We start from the raw sequence: 12,255 nt of genomic DNA, 5'->3' as shown, positions 1-12,255 counted from the left end.
TAACTTTATATATCTTCCTTATTCTTGTCGATATATATCAAGGTGCTCTTTTTCCACTCATCAGGCATCTTCTTTTACTTTAAAATCTCATTAAAAAACTTAGCTAACCAATTGATATTTTTTTTTTTAAGATTCTTCTAAACTTCAAGAGATATTTATATTTCTATGAATATAAATATAAATTATTATTAAATAAATATAATAATATTTACTAACTATGGAGCGTTCTTCTTATTTAGATTTTAAAATGCAGCGTTCTTCTTATTTAGATTTTAAAATAAAGCGTGAAATATCCTTTCTTTATATTGAGATATACTATATTTATTATTAGAGCAATGTTATATTATACAATGTAAATATGTAACTTTGCGCCTCCGTTACATATATAGGCATTTAGAAAAAGTAAAAGCTCTTGTGCACAGCTAATAGTATACCAAATTTGACAATTTTGTCAGCTTTAATTTCAAATTTGATGATAAATTAAATTCAACAAAATTAAACAAAGAAGTTATATATATATATATATATATATATATATATATATATATATATATATATATATATATATATATATATAATCACTCGTCAACAATTATTATTATGTATAAAAATATATCTTTAATACTTTATAAAAAAAATTTATATATTATTATAAACAAATTTAATTATTTTATTATATATATGATATATTTAATTATTTTAAAAAGTAATTATTTAATTAAAAATAATATGAATCAATATATATATATTATTTGGTGACTGATTTTTTCGTGTAGATATAATATTATTTGAAAAAAAAAAAGGTCTACGTTGATTACATTGTTGTGGATAATGATGGTAACAATGCCAACTCTGCAGAGTTAAGTTTGTTTGTATCCATAGGGCAATTCTATCACGCATGCATGCATTATATAATTGATAGAATTTTTTATTAATATTTTCTTTCCTTATATGATTTGTTCAATTAGACGATAACTTCTATAGATTTAAGTTTAATTATGAATCTTATATTAAAATAATTTATTTTATACTTTAAAATTTAGGTTTTTAGGTCTTATGATATATCAACTATCAAGTGTGTATAAAATTGGCAAGAAAAAAAAAAGGTTACATTTTTCTTTTAATTTTTATTTTATTTTGTTGTCTTAGAAACTGTGAGAAATCAAGATGTATTTAGTAAAGAGAAATGCTAGGGGCCAGCAATTTTAGTATTTTGTAACCATTAATTGGCCATCAATAATGTTTTTAATGGTGTGAGATTACATTTAATGGTAGGAAATCACTCACTTTTGTTTTGATGGTTAAGTGCTGGCCAGAAAATACAAAAGTTGCTGGCCCTGGACTTTTCCTTTAGTAAATATTGAATCCTTTGTTTATTGATTCATTTGAAGGTATTCTTTTAGAATTTTGGATTCAGAAGGTCATGCCGAGCAATGAGGTAATTGTAGAGGCGGGTCTTTGGTGGGTGTGGAGGCATCGTTGCAATGATATTTTAATTTTAACAATAGAGATCAGTGGTCAAACTACAAGATTGTTGTTATGGCTCGAATTACTGTTAATGATTTAAGAAAGTCTGCCAGTACCAGTTGTATAACTTTCAATGATCGAAGCAGATGAAAACTTTTAACAGGTGACACTTTTAAAGTTAACTGTGATGTAAGTCTGTTTTCTTATTGGAACCTAGTAGGAATTAGTTGTGTTATTAGAGATTCTAATGGGCGTTGAATTTCGGGTTGTTCTAGTATCTATCCTCCAAGGTTTGGATTTTGGGTTGTTCTAGTAGCTATTTTCCAAGATTTATCGTCAAATGTAAACTTTTTGCTGTGTTTGGAGGGGTTTAATTTTAGTTTGGAATTATGACTTGAGAGATATTGTGTGCAAAATAGATTGTCTTGACATTTTGCACATTTTAAACAATTTGGCAAATGGGCTAAATTGTGACGTGGTTGATATTCTTTAGAAGATACAAGAGCTTCTGTCAAGATCTTGAGTTGTGAATTTTAAATGGATTAACCGTGATATTAACGCTGTGGCAGATTGGTTAGCAAGATATGCAGTCAAAATCAATCCAACTCATGTTATTTGGTCAGAACCTTGCAATGAATTTTAGCATCTTATGCTTGTTGATTTAGAATAATCACTTTTTTTATTTCTTTATTTGTTTAGTCACAGAAAAAAATGGAACCAATTGCAACTAATTAACGCTACATGCGATGTGATTGGCTTATCCTTGTAATTCTTATTATTGTCGGTCGGCCAACATTTCCTGATTTATTCATCATCCAATTGAATTTGTAAAGAAGTCTTCTTTCTTTTAATTATTTTATTATTTTTGGGTAATGTCTTTACTTATTTATATATATACTGTTTGTTGTTTTGTTGTTTGCTCATTTGCTGTATGCTGTCGTCCAATATTCTTTTCTTTTTATGGTAAAAATGCATTTGAGCTTTGCTTCTCCACGATCCACAATATTTCTCTTTTTTTTTCCTCCTAATTTTCGTCTTGTATGTCCTTAAAAAGGATTATTTATTTTCAGTCCTTTTTTATCGTGATTATTAAATATTTGAATATATTTTAGTAAAATATTTTGTGTATTAATATAAATATGCTATATTAATAATTGTCAATAAAAGTAAAAAAAAAATTACGAACTGTAAACAAATTATATTTAACAACTAGTTTTACGGTTAACACAATTATTGTCATCGAAATAATCTCCCCCTTATTGTAATTAATAATTTCTTATTTCGACAAAAAAAATTAGCAAAATGTACATGAGACAATAAAAAATTAATTTAAAATAATAGTCTAAAATTATTTTATTTTATATTAAATTTTTATTTTATATTTTTTTAGTTATTGTTAAAATAATTGAGTAATTTTATATGTAGTTAATAAATGTGTAATTATAAATGTTACATGAATAAAATCATGAATTTTAAGTTTAAATAAAATTTCTAGTGTTACTACAAACTTAATTTGCTAGTGATTTTTTCAGTTAAAGAAAACAACTATTCTCAAGGATAGGGTTCACAAAAAGATACATATATAATTATTTATATATTTTTTTTATTTGTTTAAAGTTTTAAGAGATATACTTTTATGAGATAATATCATATTCTTATGATTGAAAGATTTAGAATTTAATTTTTGATAAACTCAAAAAAAATTTTACGTGAGAAAATATATTAAAATATGATTATTTATATCTTTTTTTATTAGATTGACCTTTTAAAAAAAATAATTTTATAACAGATCCAAAATAGTGAAAACACATTACATTACCACCGTTATATTGGTCTATGATTATGAATAACAAAAAGCATGGAAAAACAGCACACCGTACCATGAATTAAACCTAAAAGCACTTTATTTTTATTCCTTAATTAGTTACGCTGGAATTGAGCAGCCATGCATTATTGCAGAATATTACTCCAAATTACAATCATGAATCATCATAATAAGCAGCCTCCTTTATCTACTTATCTTCAAATAGTAGCCACTATTTCATTATTTTCATTCTTCCACTGGCTAAGCTAAGGTAGAAACTAGAACAATTTTCTACACATATCTCATTGCTATATATTGTTAAAAGCACCACATATATACTATTCGTACACTAAAATCAATTACTAAAATCAGTTACTAATGTTTTTGTATATAAATATATGTGTAATTTAATTTATTTTCAATGTATATTTGTATTCTAACATGTATTTTATACTGGTAACTGATTTTAGTATACACGTAGCATAGTCCATATAAACAAAAATATTTGGTAACTAAAATAAATTAACAAAAAATAGTTAAAATTTATTTTATTTATTATTTATTAATTATTACAATAATTAATGAATATTAAATAAAATAAATTTAATATATATAAAATGGTAAGAGAAATAATAAGAGATTATTAAAATTTATTATTATTTAGTCATTAATTTAATTTTTTTAATCTAGTTGTTTAATAACATATTTTATCTTATACTTTTAAACATTGATGACTAATTAATGAATAAAAATAATAAATTTTAATAATCATCTAACATTCTTCTAATGGTAATTATTCTAACCATTTTATTAATAATTACCACTTATATCAATAAACAATTAAAATATATATATGGCCCCCAATGCAAACGAACATATATACACACACATACACAAAAGGTTAAATCTGAAAATAAATGTTTTTAATTTTTTTTCTCTTAACTATTATTATAAAGTGTGATATTTACTATATATCTTTTAAGTAAAAAAAATATGTGAAAGAAAATATTAAACGATTAAAAATCACATTTGAGAAAATAAATTAAAAAAATTGAAAAAAATTATTCTTGTTAAATCTAATATCAAATTAAACTACAGTATATTATCTCATATATAAAATATATAATTCTATTTATAATACTATATTTAGAATTTTAATTATCTAAAAAAACTAACTAATCCTACAATAATTTTCATGATACTAGAAAACATCATCAATATCGTTCCCTAAACCCAAACTTGAGTCCTCTATGCTAAAGATAATGGAATATGAAAAAGATAATATTTTTGTGGTGTATAAATCCTACTATAATTCAAAAGGTAATTGAATATTTTTTTTTCATTTTAATTGGCATCCTCAATTTAGAAGAACTTTATCTGAACTAATTTTAAATATATTTTTTTTTGTTACCTGTGCCAAAAAACTTTGCTAAAAGAAAGCTTTTGGTGAGAAATATTAAACAAACACATCAAATTTGTTAAGTATACGCAAATAGTGAAAAAAGAAAAACCGGTAACCCAAAACTATTATTTTTTTCAAAAAAAAAAAAAAAGAAATTTTTCTGTGTGTAGCTAGCAGGTTAGCATTATTAATAGGACGCCACATACATATATAGCCCGGTGAGTTGTAATCCTTGCCACTAACGATCAATCAATAATCTGCTTGCTAATACCACTTGTTTTGGTTGAAAGTGCATCGATCTTCTCCTCTTTCAATTCAAGAAAAGAAAACAAATGGTGGGTTTAGTTTCCCAAGAAAATAACCTTGTCGCTTTGGTTTCACGAACAGGCAGGGCCTTGCAACGCTACAGGAAAGGTCGCCGCCAAGTTGTTGGGTATGATAATTTAGTCAAATCTGTTAGATTATTTAATGATTCTAAACTATTAATTTCATATAAAATTAACTACACGTGAGTTTCCATTCTCACCAGATTGCTTAATACTACTAAAATCACATGTTAATCAATATTGAATAACGGTGCAGATGCATACCATACAGATACAAAGCTGCTTCAGTGGATTTGGAGGCAGCATCATCATCAGAAGAGGATGAGATAGAAGTTCTTGTTATTACGTCGAAGAAAGGCAAAGGCATGCTATTTCCAAAGGTAAGAAAAGAATAATCAATAATAATAATTTGATTTATTTATGTGATTGAAGTAAGGAATGAAATAATAAAAAGAACAGGGAGGTTGGGAAATAGACGAATCGAAGAAGGAGGCAGCGTTGAGAGAGAGCATAGAGGAAGCAGGAGTGAGAGGCATTGTGGAGGGTAAATTGGGAAGGTGGAGTTTCAAGAGCAAAAGCCAAGATACTTGCCATGAAGGTTACATGTTCCCTCTTCTTGTTCAACATCAATTCGACTTCTGGCCTGAGCACAATCATCGTCAAAGAACTTGGGTACCTACCTATCCACTCTATTATTATTACCGTCTTGCAATTGTTTTTTATAGGATGATAACTAAGAATTGTTAAATAACAATTTAATTTGACGAATTTTAACTATCATATTTTCATAAAGATGTAAATATTCTATTTGTTTGTCCTATTAATTTATAATGTTGGATTTTTTTTAAGGGTGTTAAATTTCATGAATCCCTAACCGTTAAATCATGACTTAATATCTCAATAAAGCTTAACAAATTTATAAGAAATTTAGACAGTAATAGAGGTGAATCCCAATAGTTGTATTTATTTTTATTTTTAACACTATAATATATATAAAATTTGGTAATTCTAAATAACTATATTATATGTATAGAAAAATCAACTATTAAAATAAATTATTAATATAAAATATATATTAAAAATAAACTAAATTACACGTATATTATAGTGACTATTTTTGACAGTTGAATTGATGAAATTCATCGCATATAATAAAATTTTCAGCGATGTAAATGAACCAAATTTAATACCTAATAATATAAACGAATTCCTCCACTTTATTAAGACATGAAATTTTAGATCTAATATAAAAAAAAATAATAGTTGAATGTTAAAAGCACTTCAAATTGATGAAAGCTAGCTATCCATAGCTTCTTCTATATTGTTAACTGAATGAATATCTTGTGCTAAATTGTAAATGATGCATGAGTAATTAAGAGTGTGTGTATGTGGTTGACTACATAGATGAGCATATCGGCGGCAAGGGAAGTGATTTGTCAACACTGGTGGATGAAGGAAGCTCTAGAGAGGCTAGTAAATCGCCTTACGGCTCGTAATAATAATAAACCTGCTCCTACCTTATCATGATTGCAAATTCTGACTTGTAATCGGTAATTATTAATTAGCTACCTGCTTTTATTGCAACAACAATGGATTATGTATGTATGGACTTGGTACAAAATGTTGCAATTACAATAAATAATTAATATATATCACATATTGTTGAAGTTGACAATTCCATTATTCTTTGCATTTAATTAAAAATTTTGAAATTCACTGCATATGTACCATATAAGACTTGCGGAAATCTATTATTATATATTTAATTATAACAAACGAATAAAAGAATGATTTGGATTTATTTACATTAATTAAAGCAATAGAATTGGTCATCAATTTTTGCATTGCATGGGCAATGACATGTCTTTTGAGACAATCAAATGGTGCATGCTGCATCATTGGAGGTTTCAAGAAGCTAATTAAGTGTTTTAATACGATTAGGTTTAAGGTTTAAGATTTAATATCTGGTAGCCGAATTGTTTTCCTATAGCCGGCTATAGGTACCAACCAAAGAAATGCATTAAACGGAAAGAAAGTATGAAATAGAAACAAGTCAAAGAAGATAATATCGGGTCAAATTAGGCAGAAACTCACTTGCAGCGACTGCAGGTGAAGCTTCTGAATAGCTGACACGTGTTACTATATACACGTGTTACTATATAATTTAAAAAAAATCGGTTTATTTTATATAAATGATTTATTTAAAAAAATCGGTTTGAATTGTGAGTAAGCAGTTACTTTTATTCTCTTTTTCTTCTTTGTTTCGCACGTAAAATTCGTTCTCTTTCAATCTCTTTTTCAGAACTAATATAAAACTTTCAATTAGGTATATTTCTTTTATTTATATTTCTTAATCAAATTTATTATTTTAAATGTATTTCTTAATTTATGTTTTTATTCATTCCTCTGTGAATGATAAAAATTATTTAATAAATACGTACATATTTATGTCATCACACCATTTTGATGTTCAGAATCATAAATGCCAAGATAATTCATGGTAATTTCATGTGATGGAAGACAAAAATGTAATTATGGTATAAACGTAAACTAGTTGATAGCATGAGCATTGTTGAAATTTTGGCATGATCTCTTTCATATTTGTTATATGTCTCTTTAGTTGGTGATGTTATAGTTTATTGTGATGATATGATGGTAGTTTAATTGTATGAGTTAGGTCCTTTTTATTTGGTTGAATTTTTTCTATGGCTATCCTATTCTTGATGGCAATGTCAAAATAAATATTTTCATTAGTTGTTCTTTTTTTTCTCTATTTTTGAATCAATTTTATTTTGAAAAAATTTATTAAAAATTTTTGTTGTAGACAAAATTAATAATATTATGTTCAATTATTTAAGGAGACCAAATTAATATTTTGATTAGATACTTTTGTTTTATTGAAAATAAATTCTAATTTTATTAAAAAATAAATTCTAGTTGATAAGTAAAAACACAAAAACGTGCATGACAGTGAAATCATAATTTCTAGACAAGTAAATTATAGTCTTATTATCTTAAAAAAATAATTTATTTATAGAATAATATTGAAAAATCAACAATAATTTGCATGAAAATAGTTTATTAGTAAAATAAAAGTTAATTGATTGATTACCATAAAATTTAATTTAACCATAAATTTGCAATTGAACATATTTTTACAGCTTAATTTAAAATCTGTTTACAGCTTAATTTAAAAGTAACTGAGAATGTAAGTTATGGGAAACAAAACAAAACTCATCAAGAAAATAAAAACAGAGACACAAAAAAAAGGACAGATGATATCATTTATGCTATTCCTATAAAAAAATCGTGAATTTTATTTCTTTTTCAGAATACTAAATTTTACTTTTTCAAACAATTTGTATACATATATTTGACAAAAATTAAATAAAAAAAAGTTTTAGATAAATTTAAAGAAAAATTGGTCGATATGAATGAAGAAAAAGAACATATCAAATTCATCTGTTAGAAATTTAGGAATAACACGCAGAAAAAATTTAAATTATTTTAAAAGTAGTTATTTGATCTATTTAAATCGATTTTTTTAAATAAACCATTTGTATAAAATAAATCGATTTTTTTTAAATTATACAGTAATACGTGTCAACGATCCAGAAGCAACTTCACCTGTAGTCGACTGCAGGTGAATTTCCACCGGTAAATTATATCATCAAGTATTTTTCTTAGATTTTACTGAATTCTAAAGTAAGACAAACGTTTATGAAATTTAAAAGTGTTAAGGATTTAATTTGTTTATTTTTGCAAAAATTAAGAAAATGATAGAATTGACTTACGCAAAGATTTGAATATAAAAATAGAACTAAAATGTTGAGAACAATAAAAATTTACCTGTGACAGATAACTTATAAACTGTTTATGTATCTAAGTCGAATAAGTTTGTAAGTATATATATTCTGTGAGTAAAGTTTTAACCATTTTGCAATCTACTTAGGGAAACTCTCTATAATCTATATCTACATTTCTAATTGTGTAAATTGCTTAGTGTGTCAACTGAGTCCCTCAATAATTTTGAATCTCTTTATATGTGGAATCCATCTTCTCGCATCGCCATTTTACAATTTCTTCAAAGTATATATTTCTCCAACTCATAGTCTTCACAATTTTGTCATTAGTGTTCTTACGACCGTTTTCTTCTCAAAATATATCTCTCTTTCATTTTTTTTTAGTTTTTCACAGTATTGTGATCTGATAAAATAATAGTAAATTTATCGCAGATTTGAGTTCCATTTATGAATTGTTACTAGTCAATAGATTGTTGCATATATAAGGCGGAATTCAAAATTCCAACCCTTACTAAAGCGGACTAATAAACTAACCGTTAGATCAATCTACGTTAGTTAAAATATCTCCTCTACTTGTGTCGAAAATTACCCTACAAATAATAACAATATTTTCTAGCTAAAAATTAGATACAATTATATTATTTTAGAATAAAGTAACAATTAGGTAGTTAAACATTTTGACTTTGGACTAATTAGTTTTTAAAGAAAAAAAGTATTAATTTAATTTTTTACGATAATAAACGATAGACACATTATGTTATTCTATCAAATTCATCACGTCAAACTGAACGGTAATTCTTATATATATAGTTAACTAATATAACATATTTATTTATGAAAAATTGTCGCGTAGATAATTTTTTGAGCAAATCTTTACGTATCTGTTTTGATAGAATTCGTGGTAAGTAAAGAATAGTTGATAAAATTATATCGTTCACATAGTCAAGTGACAGCAACAGAATATGTAGTATTGTAAAAAACGAAATACATAGACAATTTTATTTCATTTCACACTATTTATTAATGAAAAGACGTACATGTCCATCATTTGCTATCATAAAAAACTTAGGAAAATGCTATTTGTACACCAAAATTAGTCACTAAAATCAGCCACCAATGTATTTGTGTGTAAATATATGTGTGGTTTAATTTATTTTCAATGTGTTTTTATATTCCAACATATATTTTATACTGGTGACTGATTTTGGTGGCTGATTTTGGTGGCTGATTTAGTTGTACATGTAACCTAATCCAAAAATTTATTAACTTTTTTTTAAAGACTAATCAATCTAAATTCAAAATTCTTATTTTATTTTATTTTTTTTTTGACAAAAAATTCTTGAAGATTTAATTCTCATTTTACTCTATATTTTATGTTATGCTTTGTTGCGTACAAAATAAAATGATATTTTTTTAAGAAAAAAATATGTTATTTGAACAAGAGCAGACGGCCCATAAGACAAAAAACGGAAGTATAGCCCAAGCCAGTTATGCAACTAATATACTAATAACTGGCCCGTCTAAAAGAAAATCAATTGTTGCGTCCTAATGGGCTTGGAAATTTAACGATAATCGGAATTCATTTTCATTTACAAAAGAAAGAATATACCATGACCAAAAAAAAAGAATATACTTTATGACAAAAATCGAGAATATACTTCAATACCAAAAACAAAAGAATATGCATTTTTCTAATAATTTAATTTTAATGCATTGCCTATTGCCAAAGAAAAAAAAAATTTAATGCACAGACAGTGCAATCGGTATAAAACGGTACACAAGCATACAATTACATATTGTCATATTATAAAAATAATTATTTTTTATACAAAATACGTAAATAATTATTTAAAAAAATATAAATAATTGGATGACTGTTAAAATATTTTATAATATTATTACATTAAAAATATTAATAATAGTTAACATAAACTTAATTAAATTTTTTTATTTATTACAAGGAATGAATTACAAATTTTAGATTAAAAAAATTAGTTAAAATTTAGTTAAATTATAGACATTATCAAAAATAGGAATAAATGACATTATCAAAAATAAATGTCGCATCATTATTTTTCTAATAATTAAATCTTATTGAATTACACAAAAAGCTATTTATTTCTTATTTTCTGAACAATAAATATTTACTTTAATCAATATTGATGAATGTAACAGAATATTGGTGTATAGTGGTAGTGAATGTAACATCATCAAGATATGATTGATGAAGCTAGCGTATTAGCTAGCTAGAGAACAGATAAACGATAGTATTTAATTTAAAGAAGGGTTAAAGTATGATTTTAGTTCTTAAGGTATAAGTAAATTTTTTTTGTTTTTAACTTTTTTTTATATAAAATTATTTTTAAAGTTGAAAATTAAGTTTTAAAATTATTTTTGTTTATTTAATTTTTAAAATTTTAGAACAAATTATTTATAACAAAAAAGTATTATAAAAAAAAAGAAAAAGAGAATATTTTTACTCCTATGAAAAGGAAAGGAAAGAAGAAAAAGAAGAAGGAAGGGAAGAAGAATTGAAGAAGTTGTCTACGATCTATTTCTGTTTTTGCTTCTGCCGCCATTTTCGTAAGATTTTGGTCCCTGATATAAAAACGATTTTAAAATCAAATTAAACTTTAGAAAGGATTTTGTATGCCAAAAAAGGTTAAGGACGAAAAATTTTTTTAACCTATACCTTAAAAATCAAAATCGTACTTAACCCTTAAAAGAATCATGCCATAGTTTTCTTTGTTACTCCTAAGTAAAGTAAGAATTTAATTACAAATTTAGTTATAATAACTAGATGAATTTTAAAATATGCAACTAGAAAATTTTTAATATATTTGTTAAAAATACTATTCGTACGTTAAAATTATGCATTAAAATTAGCTACCAATATATTTGTGTATAAATATATGTGTAATTTAATTTATTTTTAATATATATTTATATTTTAACCAGTGTGGATCCGTTATAGGGGACTGTGGCTTTTGGGATAGAGTTGAGTGGATTTGGAATTTCCAATGGAGGCGAGAGCTCTTCCAATGGGAGTTGGAATTACTGAGTGCATTACATGAGGCTTTGAGACCTGTGAAATTAATTCATAACAGAGAGGACAGAGTGGTGTGGAAATATGATAGGCAAGGTGTTTTTACAACTAACTCATTTGTGCAGGTGATGCAGGAGGAACTGATCCCAGCAGAGATAATCAGCTATAGCTTCACCAGGACTATTTGGAAGGGGCTGGTTCCGCCTAGAGTGGAGCTCTTTGTCTGGTTTGTTCTGATAGGAAGAGTGAATACAAAGGACAGGTTGAGCCGGTTTGGAATTATCAGCCAGGAAGATGTTACTTGTGTTCTTTGTAACAACGAGGTGGAGGATGTAAATCACTTGTTTTTAGGATGTATTTTTGCTTGGCAGGTATGAAGTGCTTGGATTTTAGCCTTTGGCCGACGG

At 25.7% G+C, this 12,255-nt stretch overlaps 1 protein-coding gene across 2 annotated transcripts; it reads left to right on the top strand.

The window, feature by feature from the left end:
- Window positions 1-4,858: 4,858 nt before the first annotated feature.
- LOC130941803 (nudix hydrolase 18, mitochondrial-like) lies at window positions 4,859-6,666 on the top strand. 2 transcript variants are annotated; one of them, XM_057870398.1, is made up of 4 exons: window positions 4,859-5,106; window positions 5,271-5,379; window positions 5,459-5,671; window positions 6,404-6,666. In XM_057870398.1, exons 1-4 carry the CDS (start codon window positions 5,006-5,008, stop codon window positions 6,524-6,526), a joined length of 546 nt encoding a protein of 181 aa, XP_057726381.1. In that variant the 5' UTR covers window positions 4,859-5,005; the 3' UTR covers window positions 6,527-6,666. The 2 variants fall into 2 exon arrangements, with proteins under 2 accessions (XP_057726381.1, XP_057726380.1); XM_057870397.1 differs by having other exon boundaries at window positions 4,864-5,106; window positions 5,256-5,379.
- Window positions 6,667-12,255: the final 5,589 nt, after the last annotated feature.

The sequence above is a fragment of the Arachis stenosperma genome, chromosome 7 (assembly GCF_014773155.1).
Source record: "Arachis stenosperma cultivar V10309 chromosome 7, arast.V10309.gnm1.PFL2, whole genome shotgun sequence".
NCBI classification, from domain to species: domain Eukaryota; kingdom Viridiplantae; phylum Streptophyta; class Magnoliopsida; order Fabales; family Fabaceae; genus Arachis; species Arachis stenosperma.
Note: the sequence above shows the minus strand (reverse complement) of the source record. Positions and strands in the feature narration are given on the sequence as shown.

Coding starts and splice junctions, on each gene's coding strand:
- LOC130941803 (XM_057870397.1), top strand. CDS start 5,006: ATGGTGGGTTTAGTTTCCCAAGAAAATAACCTTGTCGCTTTGGTTTCA. Junction 5,380..5,458: donor AAGGCATGCTATTTCCAAAG/GTAAGAAAAGAA, acceptor TAAAAAGAACAG/GGAGGTTGGGAAATAGACGA. Junction 5,672..6,403: donor ATCATCGTCAAAGAACTTGG/GTACCTACCTAT, acceptor TTGACTACATAG/ATGAGCATATCGGCGGCAAG.